Source organism: Convolutriloba macropyga, chromosome 12 (genome assembly GCF_964194025.1).
Source record: "Convolutriloba macropyga chromosome 12, txConMacr16.3, whole genome shotgun sequence".
In the NCBI taxonomy this organism is placed as follows: domain Eukaryota; kingdom Metazoa; phylum Xenacoelomorpha; order Acoela; family Convolutidae; genus Convolutriloba; species Convolutriloba macropyga.
The window spans coordinates 40,603,179-40,622,857 of record NC_134479.1 but is presented as its reverse complement, the minus strand read 5'-3'; the positions used below and the strand labels follow the sequence as shown (position 1 = coordinate 40,622,857).

The 19,679-nt window shown below is 35.5% G+C and overlaps 2 protein-coding genes across 2 annotated transcripts in view; both read left to right on the top strand.

Annotated features, from left to right (window-relative positions):
• LOC142350815 (acetyl-CoA acetyltransferase B, mitochondrial-like) overlaps positions 1-19,679 on the top strand; it is a 406,383-nt gene that overhangs the window by 256,411 nt on the left and 130,293 nt on the right. The window lies entirely within an intron of this gene.
• LOC142351072 (uncharacterized) lies at positions 4,522-13,830 on the top strand. The gene is made up of 3 exons (XM_075403155.1): positions 4,522-4,886; positions 9,618-9,926; positions 12,130-13,830. The coding sequence occupies exons 1-3, from the start codon at positions 4,625-4,627 to the stop codon at positions 13,815-13,817; spliced, it is 2,259 nt and encodes a 752-aa protein (XP_075259270.1). The 5' UTR covers positions 4,522-4,624; the 3' UTR covers positions 13,818-13,830.

Here is a 19,679-nt window from a genome sequence, read left to right as displayed (position 1 = left end):
AACATATCGAAGAACATCGTGACTGATGCGGGTCAACAAGTTTTGGCCATCACCACATATCTTAATTTTGGCGAAATTAAAGGCACAACTCGTCGAAAGATGAATTCGCTGTGGAAAGCTAAGGCGTCTTTTTGTTGGTTTTGTTTTTAAAAACCATTCTCTGCTTCTGAGAACTGTTTCCAGTTTCCGATTTTAATTTTTTGATGACATCTTGGAAGAGTTTTTTCCATCTCAGTTCAGTTCTGATGTCTGGCTGGGTCACCTAGTCGGATGGAACAAAATAGATATTGTCGAGAGCAAAGCAGAATCAATCATTGTGGTCGTCGTCATCAAAATTTAGTCTGATCAATACTTCAGCATGGGGGATGTGCTCTACAGGTGTATAATTCAATTCAAACCAAGTCCTATCAGCGCTATAGCCCATCTCATGATTCTCGTTGATTCTGTTTTAGGAATTTCCTAGTCTGGTGCAAGGAGATATTAGAGAAGTTTGTGATCCTTTTGAAGAAAGAACGTCCTTCGGAGCAGGAATTGTTTCAATCGTGTGACCACAAAGACGATTACAAGTGCTTCTCGCTCGAGTTAATTTATTTGGCTTCTGAAAACTTCATTCAAACATAGATCACAAGATGAAACCTTGTCAGATGACCACGTCAATTGCTTTCTCAGGGGCGTTCGTTGTCGAGTCTGCTTCTTTCCTCAAGCTTTAAGGGATTGAGACTGGTTTAGAGTTGGATTTCTTTTCATTGATGGTGAAATTGTTCTCACGTAGTCGGCTTTGGAATGTAAATATTCGTTCCTTGAATTGCTTCTTTGTTGTTCGATATACCAGTACACCATTATGAAAGATAATCACAACCTTGACTCCTTTGAGAGTGGACTCGATGCAATTCTGCAAAGAAAGGATGAAAAATTTTTCAAGCTCCGAAGAAGCCTGCAAATCTTGAGCAATCCTTGCGGTGTGTTGATTGTACAATTTTCTTTTGCATATTTGTCAAATTCAAATTGATTACATAAGTCGCGTAAAACAATTTTGCCAAATAAAAGGCCCCTGGAGATCATAGACTATGTTGTCCATGTCGGGGACTGGATAATCTTTGTCCATAACATTGCTGTTATTGTGAGCTATTAGGTCCACGCACAGTCCTAGGGCTCCATTCTTCTTCCGCTGCCAAACAACTGGGGATTCATTTGGGACTCCATCATGTTGCACTGGCTCAAGGATGCCCTGTCGCACCACCGTCTCAATTTTTATTTGACCATTTGTTGTAGGGTAGAGTTATTTTTCTAGTTTTGCAGAAAATCGGCTGTGTATAGTTAGAGTTATCCATTTAGACTTGTAGAAAATTGGCTGTGATCCCGGCATGACATTCACGTCTGCTTTGCATCCTTTGATTGCAATTATTTTTTCATCACAGTGTGTGATGAAAAAAACTTGCAGTCAAAGGATACAGAGAAAACGTGAAATTCATGCCGGGATCACAGCCAAATTTCTGCAAGGCTAAAAAGATAACTCTTTTTAGTGTTGATGCCTTCTTGGTATAGTATGTCTCTCCCAAGTAGTCCAAATTTTTCATCGGGTTGCATGACTGCAATTTGTTGTTGCCTATACTTACTTCTGTTCTAACAAACATCACATGTTCGAGAACCCAGAAGCTGTAATTGATGACCATCATAGGCCCCAAGACGTCTGATTTTCTCATCTAACTGAGATGTACCAAGCTCAGTCCAGATGAATGATGATTTCACAGCCTTAACAGCACCAGCATCAAATTGCATTTTTTTGTTTGATCTTTTACTGCAGTATACTCCCAAGTCGTTGACATGTTACACATGTTTTCCCATAAATAGTACATTCCCATCTCCTTTTCTGAAGATGTTTGAACAGATAAGTTATCCTCTTCCACGCAGAAGTGGTTGTGCTGGTCGGACTTACCTGATTAGGCGGGGTTCTTCTTTTGCACATATTCACAAAGTGCCCCACTTTTTCACAGGTGTTACATTTCTTGTTCAAAACCGGAGATGGCTTGCTAATGTGTGGCTGACCTCAACATCTAATACACAAGCAACCAATGCTTTTACTACCAATGAATTTTTCACTCGGTTTTCTGAAGCTCTTTTTGAAGTTGTACTCCACTGCTTCCTTCACTATAACTGGTTAATTACCTGTTGAAGAACTCTCAAGAGCCGTTGCTTGACTTCTGAACTGTTGGTTTTCTGTTATTTCAGAGAAATTAATCGTTGGTTTAGTATTCATGTCGTCTAATAGTCTTAATTTTGCCTCAGGGTTTCTCAATCTTGAGATAAGTTTAATTTTACCAGCTCCTCCTCGGAGCTGTTCACTGTTTTTAGTGTCTGGAAGTCACAATAGCGCGCTTCTTCTCTTTGGCACACTAGAAAGTTATAGTCGGAATCTCCTACGCCCTGGACATCGGGTTCAAATTTAGCCCTTCTTGCCGTTATAATTCTCTCTTTGGGGAAAATATATATTTCAATTAGTACTCTGATCCCTTTAAAAGGAGTGTCTAGTAGTTTTTGAGGGTTCATAAGGTTCCTAAATTTCGGAAGTGCGTCTTGTCCCATATATGCACATACTAAGAAAAAAATTCGTTACCTGTAGGTCCGAAATTGTACCGTCGGTGTTGAGTTTTACTTCTTTGTTCTCTGCGCGACATTTTGCAACAGAAGAAACAATCCACCCAGTTTAGAATTCAGCATTCTGCAGATTCCATATTTGTTGATCGATCGGGTGTCTAAATACCATTGTCGTAGCCTCAAGCACGAGGAACAAGAGTTTTTCATCTTAATAGTTGAATTCAAAATGCCCTAAAGATACAAAAATTAACAGGTATTTATTTTCGCTATCATTGTAAAAAATTACAGAACCGTCGTGATATAGATAAACAGATAATGGTTAAATTACTCCTAATGTTTGAACAAGTTGTTCCTCTTGCCGTATATTGCAAGTATTAGTGCATTTTTTGCACTTAACACATTGTTTTCCTAACCTGAGATCATGTCATTGGTATCTACAGGGAAGATCACCGAGTTGATTTACGGTCATCACTGATGGTCGAAAGGTCGAATTAATCGGTCAAATTTGTGAATTGTGTAAACTGATGAACTTGTGGTATGAACAAATTTAAAGCAACGATTCAGTTCAATTTAGTAGCCATTAAACAAAAAAATTACTTCATCTACTTAAAATAAGAAAGTTTTGTTTATATCGAAGTTTTAACTTAAACTTTGAGTTCTGATCTTCGCGATATATCACAGTTAATTCAAGTAGACCCAGTAGATTTTAGTCAGTTATCTTGCAATAACTTGCGAGTTTTTTCCAGAGTCTTGCAAGATAATACATTTTCGTAAAACCTTGCTCAATCTCTCGTTTTGCGTGATGCTTGCATGATAAACTTTCATCCGGGAAATATGAAAAAAAATGGCTTATGACAGAACAGGATCACAATGGGACGAGTAATTTGTTTCCTTTTCCCCTTTTCGTTTTGGTAAAAAAAACTCTTGCCAAAAAAGAAACTATTTTTTCTGTGCAAACTAACATATCAAAAGAATTTTGAGAAATAGTGTAAATTGTTTTGCAAGATGAGACATGTGAAAAAGAAATGCAAATAAGTACTAATGTAAAATAATTTATCATTTTCCTGACAAATTTGTAATTCTGGAAAAAGAGGAAAATATTTGTACAGGTTTTAAGGAGTTCTCTATTTTTCCTTTAATTTTTTTTATAAAACTGAAAATTTTGGTTTTAATTAACTTAACTTATGTTGTACCTTAAAAAATATATCTCATGTAAATTTTGATTCAAATTACCTCATGTTAGTCACTCAACTGTCATTTAAATAATTCTTTGCCAAGTGGACAGTAATGCTTCTTATTACAGCCAAGGAGAGTTGAGCTGAACAGGAACAAAATTTCATGATCTTTCAAGACTTTCAAGATAAGCATCGTCTTGCAAGATCTTGAAAGATAGCCATTTTTGCGCGACTTGTGCACGACCTTGTAATATAACCATTTGGTTTTGACTAGAGTAGAGTTTTATTACAAACGAGTTACTCTGCTTGGTACTTTTAAGAGCAGGGATAACGATGCTAATTCATATGCATGGACAGGAGGAAATCACATTAATATGACCTAGATGTCTCTAGTGAAAATGGGGGATTGATTAACATTCAATAACCACCAACCAAACAAGCATCTGCACGGCAGAAAAAGCACTTCTTTGATTTTCGACAATCTGCGGAAAATGCGTTGAAAATAGCAACAAAGAACTTCATATATAACCATCATTACTGGGCATCATGTAATTTCTTGAATACGAGCAACGATTTACAAAAAAACAGTCTCTCTCTATTCGAACCATCTGTTAGTGTAGCACAGAACAAGTAAAGCGTTGTTTTTGCTGACTTTATTTTTAGATTTTGTCTTCACATAATTAAAATTGTTGTTGGGCTCATATGACTATGACGACAGTATTGAAAACGAATTATGAAACGCTATGCTCGTTTTTTTGTCTTTACAACTATAAAACTAATTGCATCATATTTATCAGTAAAACGTGATTTGTGAAAAAGGCATCGCTGGCTTCACTCAGCCTCGTATTGTAAACATGGCCGACAACCGATCTGTCGGTGGAAATTCTCAACATTCAGATGGATCCATCAGTCATACTCACAGAGTCCGAGGTACAATCAGAAGCAACCAAACACTTGTTTCAGCCCAAGAAATGTTCTATGAGGTACGAACTCCAGACCAAGTTTCGCTCCGAACGATTACACAGGAAGGGAATGATGAGAGGGTGGGAAGAGGTGGATTCCCTGAGACTGTGGTGATGGCTATCAATCCCGACGCCAGTTTCACACTCTCAATGGGTATTTAGTGAGGGTCAACCCTTATTTTGGGTTTTGTTCTATTTACGAATTCGTTTAACATAACGAAAACGTAACAAAAGTTCGTCAGACAAACCGAGTATCAAGTAAAAATTATCAAATGTACTTTTCGGACACAGTTTAAAAACAGTTTCTAATTGAATGGGTGATATCATCTTTCACCGATTAAATAGAGAATGTTTTGATACAAACCAGATTCACTGGCAAGCAAAATTAAACTTGCTGTTCCAGCATTTTATTTTCAAAATGGGGGAACATGTATGCGAGGAGGGCTGTTTTCTTCAACCAAATTTTCACTTTTTGTCGAGGCATCGCAAAGAAAAAAGAGGCACTCATTTTGTAGCCCCTAGATGCTTATACTGAATTTATAAATAAAACGCAGCTTATTATAGCAATCTAAAAAAGAGCGCTGTTTAAGGACAACAGGAAACGGAAAAGCTTTTGTTTGTGCATGAGGGGGGGGGGGGGGAGGGTGGATATTAAATTACTATATTAGAAAAGAGAAAAATTGTCATTAAATCATATAATTAGAATTATATTCAATTATGCAAATCTGCCATTTCCTTATTATTTATTATCCTTATAATTTATTTTCTAGGTAACCAAAGTAGAAAAATTAGAATATGGCGGTCAACAAGATAAACAAACAATGAAACTTCAAAAAAAAATGAAGAGAACACTCAATTTCCGTTTTCTTCAAATTCTAAATTAATTTTAAAAATTATTTATTGCACTGTAATTACCTCTTATGATCTGTTTTTTGCTAGAAACTATTTGCAAATGAACAGTTGGGATACCCTTATTTACAGAAAACTACAGAAATAAAATTTTCAAACGAAAAAGAAAACTTCAGACAAAGTTGAAAAGCCTTGTTAATCCGGGCGCTCGGAAAAAACTTTGTGTTTGCAATTTAGAGCCCATTTTGTCAAAAGCTATCTGCTTCGAGGCAAAACTATTATAACACCTTCATAACAGAATATTTTAAAGAAGAAAGGTGAAAGAAAAATTTTTTTTATTAAATTTAAAAACTTTTTTTAATTTAAATCTGAGGGACCTATGCTAATTAACAGAGCAACAATCTAAACTCCCGTTGAAAAATTAGTTGATTGAATTTCCACCAAAGTGGAAGAAAAAGGGGTATTTTGAGACAAACTGTTGTGAGAAAGAACGCCAAAAGTTTTATACAGAGCTATACTTTGTTGATTTTTCATGATGGTTCAGATAACTTTAGATTTTAAAGTCTTCCTTGGTGTTTGGTTAACTACTCAAAAAATATTAAAGTGTGGAAAAACGTGAAGATCGACAGTATTGTATTTCTTCAAGCAAAAAAAAATCAAATTAGGGAAAACAAAACTAGCAGTAAAAATCATGTTTTTCTGGCAAATGTTTGATCAAATTGATGCTATCAATTGTAGCCCTCCTAATTGTAACCACTTATTTTATGTGTTAATTGACTCAAAAGGGGAAGCTTGATCTTTATTGGGCATTCACAAACATATCAAGACGAAGGTAACTACTTGAGAAAGGAACAAAAAACTTCTCTTTTTCATTCCTTACATCAGATTTCAATCAGTACTGATGCTTGCAAAATTGAAATGATACCATTTTGATTAGAATTCCGATTTAATGGAACTTCTATGGAACTTCTTCACGTGTTAATATTAACAACGAATAATATAAACAGGTAAGATATTTTCTCGGAGATAATTTTTGCTGCAAAGTACTACCCAGGGAAAAATCCACCAGTTAACTAAGACTTAAGCAAGTAATATTCGCCAAATTGATCACTTTCATTGAATTTGTAACATAAGATCAGAAAAAGGTCATTTGCAAAAAAGAAGAAGATTTTTTGTGTGAACACAGCAACAGCCTTCTCGATTTATGCTTTGTTCGTTATAGAATGTGTTTTCTCTAGTTGACAAAATCTATAGAATTTCCAAATTACAGAATCGCCTGCATAAGTTAATTAAAATTTTCATTAGTTTGAAAAATTTATAATTCATACTTTTTTTTCGAGTTATCAAGTAATTAAAGAATTGAGTTTTTTGTTTTTTTATTTAGGTTGTTTAAAATCAAAAAACCTCCAATTCGGGGCAACTGATTTTACAATAACTTTAAGAGACTTCTCACAAAAAAACATGGCATAATGAAAAATGAATTTTTTGATGACATCTTTATTTTCGGTGACAATTCCTTGAAAAAAATTTCAACTGGCCAATTATTCTGACCAAATAGTAAATATCTTTTTAGTAGGGTATATCGCAAACGCAAAAAACGAAGAGACGAGAAAATTTTTTATCACTTTCCTTTTCTACTTCTAGCGTGTAAACTCATTGCATTTTTTCTCTCTGGGAATTACTGTCTGTGCTAGTTTAAGTTAATTTTTTCTTTGCGACCGATTGATCATTTTCAACATATTTTTTATGAGATGGTTTATATTGCAAAATAACTGAGAATTCACGTGGTATAATGTCTGTTGAAATTAAATAAAATTGACTGTGACTTTTTTCTTTTTTTTTCAGAAGTGTTGACGCAACGGAAGAATTGCTTCATTTGATTTCTGTAAGACCTCCCGTCAGATTTTTCTCAAGGCAAGAAATAAATTTTGATGAGCTTGAGACGTGTGTCAGAATAATTTTTTGAGTTTTGCAAAACTGCTGTCAGATTTTGCTCTCAAGGCAAAGAATAAAATTTTAAATTTTTTCGCGCCAACCGTCTTGTTAAATTTCATCTCAAAGTTCTAGAAATTTCATATTTTGAAATATGAAAAAACACAATGAGCATCAGTTATGAAACACAGCACTGTCCTTCTAACATTTTATGTTTCACTTTTTCAGGTCATTAACTATAAAAATTGGAATCAGCACCAATCACAATGCCAGGTATATGCACTCTCGAGTTAAAATGTACCAAACTGCCAAACAAGAAATTGTAAACTATAGTAATGATAAAAAAGAAATCGACGAAAAATAAAAGTGTTTTCACAGAATTTAGGAATTTGTTAATTAATTCATATAAATTAAATCCAAGTTACTTTCTAACCCCATCACGCGTGAAAACGCAAACGTTTATTGAAAACACTATTTTTTACAATGGAAAAAAGATTTATTTTTTGAAAATTCAAAAGGGAATTTAACATCTTACACAATAAATGATGAGATAACTCAAAACATTTTTTGGACAAAAGTTCCCTGTTTCGCTGCGTATTGCGGTCATAACTTTGCCTAAGGTAATTATTCAGCCGCATTAATTAAGCACACGGAATTTGGTCGTGTAGCTTTGCAGTGATCTTCAATGGCACAAAGAGATAGCATTTTGCAGACGCCGACTCAGAACTTGAAGGAAAAAATATTGTTGAATCTATTATGCGTTGAACTGGTGTAATTGGAGAGCTACGTTATAAGAAAGGATCTTTAAGATCACAGCAATAAGATAATGCTCTTTCTTTTTCAAAAAAAATGTCTTGGTCGAAATCTCAAATTATAAACTCAATTGTGTGACTTTGGTCGTAACAGCATTTCTTATTTGAGACAATTCACATATCAGTACGACTCGCTGCACTTCGCAATTCAGTGAACTACTCAGTGTCATTCTGTATAAAAATCACAAATCAGCAGACAAATAATAAAGTTTTATTGCCAGTGGCACTGGCTAGCAGGGATCTACACAAATGTCACTATTTTGCAAAAAATGTTTATCTTTCAATTTCAAGTAAAAAAAGTTAGCTAAAAAAATCTGCCACAAAATAATTCTTGCATCTTATAAAGATTGTTTTCTTTGGCTATTTTTTTGGAGCTCAAAAGATTTACCGGGGTAACTTTTTGTGCAAAGAGCCATTATTCGTTCGACCAGAAAAAAGTAATGACTTTTTATCATAGCCGAATTTGTCTGCCTGTTAACTGTTCATTCTCGGTTAAAAGTCTTGATTCGATTTGTAATTTTGATGCCATTTTTTAGCTTTTTCTTATTAATATTGTTTCCAATTTTCGGTAAACTTGGTATGAATGTAAGTACCCGGACTGAACGGCAAGTCAACATCAGTACTGGACAAGTCAAATTGCAAGTCTTATATCAGTATTGATTCAGAGTTATGATTATGTCACTTTTTACACTTGTTATTATAATGCAAGTCTTGGCCAAGACGTGCAAGTCTAAATGCAAATCTTGGCCAAGACTTGGCACGTCTAAAAAACGTCAAAAATAGCCAAAAAAACGTCATAAATGACCGAAAACTCCCCGCTCATTGGGTGAGACAGCGACAACAAACCAAAATGCTACACCCGCTCATTCGGTGAAAAATTTAACAAGAAGAGCTTTTCTGCAATCAGCTAGGCAGGAGTATTAATGTCCAAAAAAGTGCCCATTTTTGATTTAGTTCGCGCAATCTGGTTATAATTTTGCATAAAAATAGAAAAAAAACGTTGGTTCATTGCAAGTCTTGCGCAATTTTTCAACATATAACTGAACATTTTTTCGAAAGGAAAGAAACAATGTTATAGATCTTTATCCAGGATCCACTAATCGTACGTAGCCAAAAAATGTCATTATCCAATTTTTCTTGACTCTAGAAGCCCAACTGCGCGCAAAACACCTAATAATTCCGACGCATCCGGCAATGTAGAAAATGATTTGATTGAAAACAAACTGTCTAGTAGTTAACAATATGGGCACAGACAATTCTTTATTGATTACAAAAAATAAGCACTGTTTCAGTTCACACTGCGGATGCTAGACAAACGGGGGTGATCGACACCCAAACACGTCTTGGCCATCATCAGGTTCCTTTCTTTGCGGAGGAAAACCGTCCAAGAACTACAGACAGGTCCCGTCATCAAGGTGATATCAGACAACAACTCGAATATGAACAGACAGCAACTTTGTCTCCGAACGTACCACAGAACCTCGCCAGTTCCCAAACTGAAAATGTACATCAAGGTTCTTCGTTGTTGCTGCACGGGCCAAGTAGTAATTCGCATGCCATCATATTTGGTGGAGAGCCTGAGGAAATTGAATGGAATCCAGGTATTTTTTAGAACGAAACCTCTACCTTTATCGCATTCTGGTGATCAGTTGTGGTAAAATCGAATTGCATGTCAATTCTCGATTCATGATTGGTCAGTTTGAGTTCTTGTTAAAGTATAAAAAATAGAGGATTTATTTTTTTAGTTAAAAAAGATATTTTATAAGGTTTCTGGTAGGTACACACATTTAACTCAAATTAGCGTTCCGATTGAACGGAAGCAGTTCTATATTCATTTAGAATTCCATTAAAAAATTTATTAAAAAAGGAAAAAAATATCCCGAAAAACAAAATTTGTTAGACTGCAAAATCTCAATTGGTAAATTTTTTCAGTCAATTGCAATTTAAGCAATTTTTCATTCCCTGGCATTCATTCACTCCTCTATAATTGAAAATATGAAAATAATTGAACAGTAGAAGAGAATTGGTTTAAACTTGTAATATTTAACCCCTGGGTTATATTTTCAGTTTACTTGTTTTAAAAAAAATCCAATCCCAAAAAATGGAAACTTAAAAAATTCAAGATTCCTTATTCAAAACCTGGTAAAAGTTCATCTGTCAGTGAATTTAATTCGCTTCGTTTTCTTGCTTCTCAGAAGCCACGCTGTTCAATTTGGAATATTTTTGAATTTTTCATGCTGTTGTGACTTTTTGCATAGCTATTTCTACAAACAAAATAACTAGTGTTATCCGTTTTGAACTTAACGATTTCAATAAATTAAAAGAGTTCTTTTTGCAGATTTTTGTTGATGTTGGAAAGCACTCAGATTCTTCAAAAGACCATAAATTATCCAACTTAAAAAAATTTTCATTGAAACACTGCTGTCACAAAAATTGTATGTTTTCTTAGCGCTAAGAACATTCATTTTACTTTTAGTGCATCCTTATGAAGACTAACGATCTGTTTTTAACATCTAAACAGGTCTTAAAAAAATTGTTAGTTTCGTGCAACTATTATAATTTTGTTACTAATTATTTTTACATTGATCACTTTTTGAGGGTTATTGATCCTTTTTTGAGGATTTTTGAGGGTTTACATTGATCTTTTTATGAGTGGTATCAACTATTTTTACTTTAATCATTTTTTGAAGGCTGACGAACTTCAAAGATTACCCGCACAAAATATTAAAACAATTATGATAATTTTGATTTCTTCTTGAACATTTTTTTGGGATCCTTAAACTAGCAAAATGATTTTCAATGTGGAATTTTATAATAAGTTTTGCAACTTGTTTTACCTTTCGTCGAAAAGTTTCAATAAGATATTTGCAGAAGGTATCAATAATCAACAAACTAAAATCATTTTGTAATATTAGGTAAGAGCTGTTATTTTGTTTTCCGCTTTGATCCTATAACTTTTTTAATTTACGATATTTAACTGCTTATTGTAGGCAAAACGTTTAAAACTTAAATTTTGTCCCAGTTTAAATTTTTTTCTCAAAATTGCCCGTTTTGTGCTTTTTTCAACAATTAATCGATTTCAACCGTTTTCTACGCCTGTTTGAGGAAGCCAACCCTCCTCCTTTTGTTTGAACTTTCAATGTTTAGCCTTCAATGTAAAATTGACTTGAATCGGGCATTAACGCAAGAAAGTCTGAATGTGGATGTTTTGAAAAGTTTAAAGTAGAAGTCGAGCTTTGTCTGAGTTCTACTTTGTTTTGTTTCAGCAAGGGTTAACTCGAAATTGTTGCACAAAATAACTAAGGGGTCATTAATACTTGGGATAATGAACATCTGGTGACAGCAAAAAACCGTAAATAAAAGAAAAAGGCAACTAAAAAACAGTTAGTTTTAGATCTCCATCTTTCCGCCATATCATATAAGTCAGCGCCCGTGTGAAATAAAGTTGACCTCTTGCTCCAATTCATCTTCCAATTTAACAGAAAATATAATTATACACGTAAAAATTTCTTTACCGGAATATGGCGACAAAGGAACAATTGTACTAATTGGTTTATACTGTTATACAATTGACTAGTAATTTGCAATTCAAGAAACGGAGAAACGTTTCAATTGGTATTATACTTAACTCCCTCGTCTCAAAATATCACAGATTAGCGCAATTTTGTCTAAGAACTATTTGTAGGTGTGCGGGTTCTGAATGTGAGAGTATTGTAGATAGAGATTAATTTTGATGGTATAATCATAAGTGATTTTGAACGGGACCTCGACCTGGGTAGATGTCAATTCATTTGTTTATTTTAGGGGAGTCGAACACACGTAGGCTGTCTCCAACGAATAACTGCAGAGAACACGGAAAAGAGCTAAAATTCTTTTGCAATAGCTGCAAACTTTCAATATGCGAATCTTGCTGGGAAAAAGATCACGGAGACGTAATGAACCACCCAATCAGGTTATTCGAGTCCATATTGAAGCCTGAGAAGGACGTTTGTGACCGAATGAGCGACCACACAAAACAAACTACTCAATTTCGAAAACAGTTTAAAAATTTTTGCGACCAGTTAGTGACAGATGCTCGTGATCTGGAAGAGAAACAAAGACAAGTGTCGAAATCAACGAATAATGAGCAATTGATGAATGGAAAGCAAGTGGTTAAGGCAATGGTTGCCACTCAATCTAAAGCAGTAATCTCAATCCAGACAGAATTAAATAAACAGTGCGATCTGATTAAAGATAGTTTGGAGAATTTGTTACCATCAGACGTTGATGAGGAAAAAAAGGAGAGTGCAAACGTGCAAACACACTCGAGTGAACAACAGAAGGAGAGAAACGAGACTGTAACGTCACAGATAAGGATCAGAAAGAGGAGGAATCTCAAATCAGTGAGAAGAAAACTCAAATGTGAGGAGAACTGTATGTCCTCTGAAGCAGTTTACAATTGGAGCACACGACAACTCATATGTTCAGAGATAATTCCAAATGTCGTTCGAATATTAGGTGTGAATAGTGAGAAGAACAGTCTGACAGTCGAACGTAAAGTGACATGGGAAGGAGACAAACGTGGTGAGTTGTCAGGTATAGCAATGACAAGTGACAACACTCTCTATGCCTCCATACTCAGCAGGATTAATAAGAGATGGAGAGTGAGTGTGTTGAGACAAGAGAGTGACTTGAGAGAGGAGAGGGAGATTGACACAAGTGTCATCAGGGAAGAAATGCAGAGACCAGACATCCCGGGTTATAATTGGGAATTGCGTGGATGTGGTGACAAAATGTCCATTGTGACCAGATTAGATAATTGGGAAGAGAGAGTGTACAGCTGGGAGTGTGCTTACATCTACAGTGAAGAGAAATGTACTCAAAGGGTGAGATTGGATATTGAAAGAGATTTGTTTTCAAGTCATCTGTGCTACATTGGGAGTCATTTGATTGTGAAGACAAGAGAGAATGTTGTTGCAGTTGTATCATTGAGAAGTAATAATTTTACAGGGAAAGACCAGAAAGAGAAGCAAAAGAAGAGTAGAGATACGAGCAATGGAGATGAAGACAACTGCAATTCCAATCTGCAAAACAGGAGGAGAGAAAAAGAAAAGAAATATGAAAGTGGGAAAATGGAAGACAGTAGAGCAGGTGGCATTAAACACGTCACACTACAAGATATCGAATTTATAGATGAATTAGTGTGGGTAAGAAGGGATAAAAATGATGTTGAAGATGTAATGGAACACGGAGGATCATTTGTGCGTCATACGACGACTAACTGTGATGGGTATCTGTTTGTGGGAGATAACCCAGGCAGAGGAAGAAATAAGTGTTCAGTGTACGAATTGAATCTTGACAGAGTGAAGGATGGAGACAGATTAAATAGCAGGAAGCATCTTGAAATAGATGCCAGTTTACCAAAGTGCATGATAGACAACTCCAATTTGTTTGCAATGGAAGGCAACCCGCGTAATGGTAATCCAACCATTTTGACACTGGAGTTTAATTGAAACTTACTATTTGCGGTTTTGCTCTAACCTGTATATTGTATGACGGATGTTGTCAGGAGAATAATCCCTAATTTATTCTTTGCTTGTAAAAATTTTGCAGATACGCCTCCTCATTCGTATCTCATCATTCCAAAAACAACCGAGTCCGAGTGTCATTCTGTTCGTTGACTAAATGATAAATCACAAAAAATGTCAAATGTCTCTAATTGAAAAATTCACCAATTAACTGAGAAAGGAAGCGAAGTACCAAACCATTAACTCTACTGGGAACAAAACTGGGATTGCTTAAGCTCAATTATTTACTTGTAAAAACTAAACAAAAGCTGCAAAATCATACAAAACTTTGATGATAACATTTATGTATGCTCATTTGATTTTATCTACTATTGCTTACCAAGACAGATTCGATTGAAAACTTTACATTTCTGAATTCCCCAAATTGGTACATTTTTGCGTCAGCATATATAATATGATATTTGCGTCATTTTTAAAGTCAGTGCCAGTGAATATACTTAATCTAATTTTCGCACTGTGGTACACTAGGAAAATGTGAACTAAATAATTGACCTCACTTCATCGAGGTATGATATATTCGTGACTGTAAGTTGTTCAATTGATGATGTTTTACCTCCGTCTAGAAAGGATGTAAATTTATTCATGCTGCCCACATTTACTAACAATGCATTCTCTTCATAATCTTAACTTAATTCAGTAGTTCTTTTCTAACTCTCACTTTTGAGCCTAAACTATTACGAAAAGGAAAGGCAGCGGTTTCTTGCAAGACAAACTCTCAGGGTGGATTTGTATCAACTTTTGGCTGCTAAATTAAAAAACAGAAATTTCAAGCGTCACTTCTTTATACAGATTCGTGCCGCAAATCCAGCTCACCTAAATTAGGCAGTACTATTAATACATTTGCAAGCCTATCAAACGGAGTATCACGTGGCGCAGTCAGCACCAAAAGAAAGTGCTCTTCTTAGAATTGAAACTTTTTGGGAAAGACCCACTTTGGAGTCCAAACTACGATGGGAAAGATGTCAAATCATTCTGAAGTTAGCTATTCATGCTAAAGCAAAAAACTCAATCGATATTTTACGCAAAGAACCTTCGGATAAGGTAACTCTACCACCAGAACCGATCTATGAGGTGAACGTAGACAATAGCAGAGCTCAAAGCGAACGCGATTGAAAAAATCAAAACCAACGATTGGAGAATACATGGCTAAATAAATGTCAAAAAATTGAGGCTGCGAGAATTAAATGTTGTGATAGACCCTTGACATTTTGTGACAGCAGAGCCGTGTCCCTTTCTTAACTTAGTCTAGGTACAAAAGGCCGTCAAATTTTTGGTTCACAGGAACCTTCTGTCAAAATTGACCAAATAACAACAAACGAGTTGTGCGATATTCTTGACAATAATTTATAAAACAAAGGAACATAACTTTTGACCGCTACACTTTTTGACAAGGAAACAACTGAAAGCGGAACCAATTTGGAATATTCTATGGATGCTTGGGGGCACATTTTTTTGTTTCTGACCTCGGCAGTCATGAAGAATCAGTAATACGAGACGTCTTCATTGCATATGTGCAAGATGTAGAAATGCAATGTGAACTTTTAAAGGAAACATAATCCCTTAAATAAGCAGTAGAACGAGCCATTAACGTAGCAAACTGGCATTAAAAATCAACTCGAAATTTCGGGAACTTCTGCTTAAACAGTGTTGGGCTCAAACTCGAACTCATCCGCTAAGAACATTCTTGTCTCCTAGTCATCGTCAAGGTTCTCCAGCACAAAGTAGAGCTTATAAAAACTGTGGTATAGCCAATAATTTCTCAAAAGTCTGTCGAAAATCAAGAAACTCTATAAAACCAAAGCCTGGAGTCAAAAATGTAGAGGATATATGATATGAAGCCGCTGCAGTAAGAACATCACCATTATTGGATAAACAAGTCAATCAGATCGGTTATATGATAAAAAAGCACAAGTTCTATGATGCAAACTATGACTATGACTATGAAGACCTGGACGACAACTGCGAAGCAGTTATGACAGACGACCACAACTTCAGGGAAATAGAACCGTTCAGTGTACAAGTACATTTCAGCAACATTTAAACAAAAGCATTTCTGCATTAGTAGGTTCCGGCAGCATATGCACAATCATTCATGAAAGTACAGCAAATGCAGTTGTTTTGAACAACAAAAACAGCTATTGGGTAAAACCTTCAGGAATGCAGGATTTAAAAACGTTCTCACACGATATAATCAATATAGTTGGTGTCACTAACACTACAGTAAAATGCAACGACTGGTCGGCTAAAGATGTCAAAGCCGCAGTCACAGAAGTCGGACACCAACTGATCATTGGACGTGATCTCTTTTCTCAGCTAGGACTATCTTTGAATCAATCAAAACTAATAGTAAATGTTAATCAAAATCAATGCCCAATTAAACAAGGTGCTGCAATTGATTTCATTTTTGCTCTCATTTCCCATATTCGTAAGTCCCGCAAATACTTTGTCAAAATAACATTTCCCAAAAGCTTTATTCCAACTCAACAAAAAAGCCGACGAGTACCAATTAATCTTCAATTTACAGTAAAAACTGAACTAAAAAAATAAATTGACAAAGAACACATCATAAAACTAGGTGGCTGTTCTGATAAAACTTTATCTCTCTTACTGTCGTTACTGTTAAACGATCTAAAATTGTAAAACTTTCTTTAGATTATAAAACTTTCAACAAATCTATTCATGGGAACAAGTATCAGGTGCCTAATATTGAAAATCTAATAGACATTATCCAACAAAATACTAATGTCAACGCAACGAATGAAAATGCATATTTCATAACATTGGATTTGAAATACGCTTACAGTCAGTTGAATTTTGATCCGGAAACATCTCTCCCATCTCTTCCTTACAAATTTAATATAATAAGTGGCGAGTGTACAGGTACATATCGTTTCATTACTGGTTACTACGGCCTCACTGACATGCCGGCAGCATTCCAAATAGTAATGGAATATACTCTAATTGGACTGAAAAACACGCATTGCTTGTTAGACAATATAATTATCGTTAGTAGAGGACCTAAATAGGAACATCTAAGGTTAGTTTATCAGTGCCTTAGAAAACTCCACGAAGATAATCTTTGAATTAACAAAACTAAGTTACATTTCGCAAAAACAGAAATTGAAGAAATCTCCCCATTAGAATAAAAAAATCAGCAATCATCAATCTTTCAGCACCTAAAACTTCTGATTAATTAAGTTCAATACATTATTAGGTTCAATACATTATTTGGGAAATTTCTTTACCAAATCGTCCCAAATAGGTCATCCTTTACTCCCTCTTTTGAAAAAGATCACAAAATTTCAGTGCAATGAATTAAAATCACATTGTCAATACATTAAAAATCAAGTGGCAAATACAACCAAAAATACGCATTATAAAACACAACAGGACACCAGTATCAAATGCGATGCATAACGCGCTGGTATAAATGCTGCATTAGAGCAACGATCACCGACCGGTGGGCATACAAAAAGCATTCGCACCACGTTTCCTCAATAGCAATGAGGAAAGATATAGTGTCAATGAACAAGAATTTTTGGGGTTAGACTGGTCTCTGGAATATTTCAAAAATCGATGTTTCGGAAAATCATTTACTGTTATCACTGATCATAGAGCCTTACTTTCAATCGTGAAAAAAAAGCGATCTAATAAATCATCTAAGTGTCGTCTCACACGTTGCGTGGACAGATTATTACACTTTTACTTAAATATCGAAAATATATCAGGTGCTAAAATGGGACTGGTAGATTATATTTCTTGCTAACCAAATCAAAAAACAAATTTATTAACAAATTAGACGAGGAAATTGCGTTTGCAACAATTACCCGCATTCGTGGTGCGATTGCAGTAATTTACATAATTTGTGCACCATCGCACTGTCAGTCACAGCACATTAACGCGGTAAATAGGGCGCATTCCACTCACTCAGACAAAAAATTTTGAACTGCTTTTTGCCTTAAACCAATGAACTGAACAGGTGCTACTAATCTCTGCAATATCAGCACCAGTTGCCATCAAAAACTCAACAGAGCGATTAACACCACTCCATGACGCCTTGACTCCTTCCACAAGCCCAGGACGGGTGACATTCTAATTAACTTCAAATTCAGAAGTAAACACAACAGGTTCGTCAAACGAGGGACAAACGACCACTAATGTGGAACTTTCCAAAGAAGAAGTGTTTGAGAATAATTCAACTGAACTCTTAACAAAAGACTTCTTCGCAGTCTTAACAACAAAAGATGGTGTTCTCAAGGAAGCACGTGAACGCAACTTGCAGAACGATAAGCAAAGGTGAAAAGATGTCATTCCCCGTATTCAAACAGGCGCGACCTTCACGTACTGCCAGGGTGTATATGCATCAATGAAAGGGTAGCAACACCGATATCAATACAAGAAGCAGTCTTGGATTCCCTCCACTTTGTCCACACAGGGAGTTGGGGGATGATATCTCTTGGTAAGTACGCCTTCTGGCCCTACATGCACGGTGAAAATTTGAATAAGGCGGTCAAATGCAAATCAAGTACAAATATACGATAGAATCTTAAACCGGTAATTCCTGCATCAAAATGAAAACCAAAAAAATTGTTCCCAACCTAATGGAGCACAAATAGATTTTTCAGTTCCAATTACAAATGAAAACGATCAAGATAAAAATTTTCTGGAATGTATAGATTGTCACTCACAACATCCAACAAAAGAATTATTCGACAAAACTAACGGTGCCAACGTTGTAAAATTGTTAGATGATTACATTCAAAGTCATGGAATACCACGAAATATTCGTTTATGTGATGCTCAATTTTTAAAAGGGAATAAAGTTGTAAATTTTGGTCAAAAGTAATGAAATGAACATAATAACAGCACCTTCAAATGACAATTGAGCTATTCGATTTAAAAAACGAGTTATAAAAACCATTAAACGACGCTCAAGCTGAATGAAATTAGCAAGTAACTCCAACACGTTTTTAAAAAAATCAATTAAGTAAATAATATTTCAATTACGCATTTGTAAGCAAAAGACAATAAAGGTAACACAGTTCCGAGCAGATTTTGGCAAAAAAACCAAACACACCACTAAACAACAGAAATACATCCCCAAACTCTATAAATTTAAAACAAGACAAGATATTGAATCACTAATTAGATGAAGATACAGTTCCAGTAGCAGATGACATCTGGATGACAGTGGATGGTTCATGGCAAAAAGAAGCGACATCAAGGTGGAAGAAGCCATGACACACGCTCAAGGAGAAGCCGGTCGACGTTATAATGGTGATAAAATTAAATCAGCATCCCGTTTTATTTTACAACCAAAAATCACCAAACCAGTTTGCCGCACCGAGAATTCGCTGGAGTTGAAACTGGCTAGGAAGCTGAACAAACGATCTAAGAAAGATCTTCGTTGTCTGTGGGATGCCCTTGCTCCTGGAATTGTAGTGACCCGCACCTCTCCAACAAGTACGACTCTCAGAGAACCCGGTGTCCCTGAAGTAAGATTAAGAACCAACGATTTTGTCAGATTTGGCTCAGATTTGCTGCGAAATAGTCCACTATGGCACTACGCTCAACGCAGACCCTTCCTTACGAGAAAACAACAAGAGGAAATTTTTGCTCAACATACCTGTCGTACGCGAATGAAATTGCGTACTTGATCTTGAGTCGCGAGTTGTGTTTATGTTCTATGTCCTACTTGCGCGGCGAGTGCGCTTTACACAATTTCTAAATGAATCCGCTTAGCGAATCGCTTAAGGACTAATTATTTACTTTACTCGATTTGTAAAG

Bases quoted from the DNA above. Each gene is read 5' to 3' on its own strand.
- LOC142351072 (XM_075403155.1), top strand. From the start codon at position 4,625: ATGGCCGACAACCGATCTGTCGGTGGAAATTCTCAACATTCAGATGGA. The intron at 4,887-9,617 runs GTATTTAGTGAG...GCACTGTTTCAG, and splicing joins CAGTTTCACACTCTCAATGG to TTCACACTGCGGATGCTAGA. The intron at 9,927-12,129 runs GTATTTTTTAGA...TGTTTATTTTAG, and splicing joins GGAAATTGAATGGAATCCAG to GGGAGTCGAACACACGTAGG.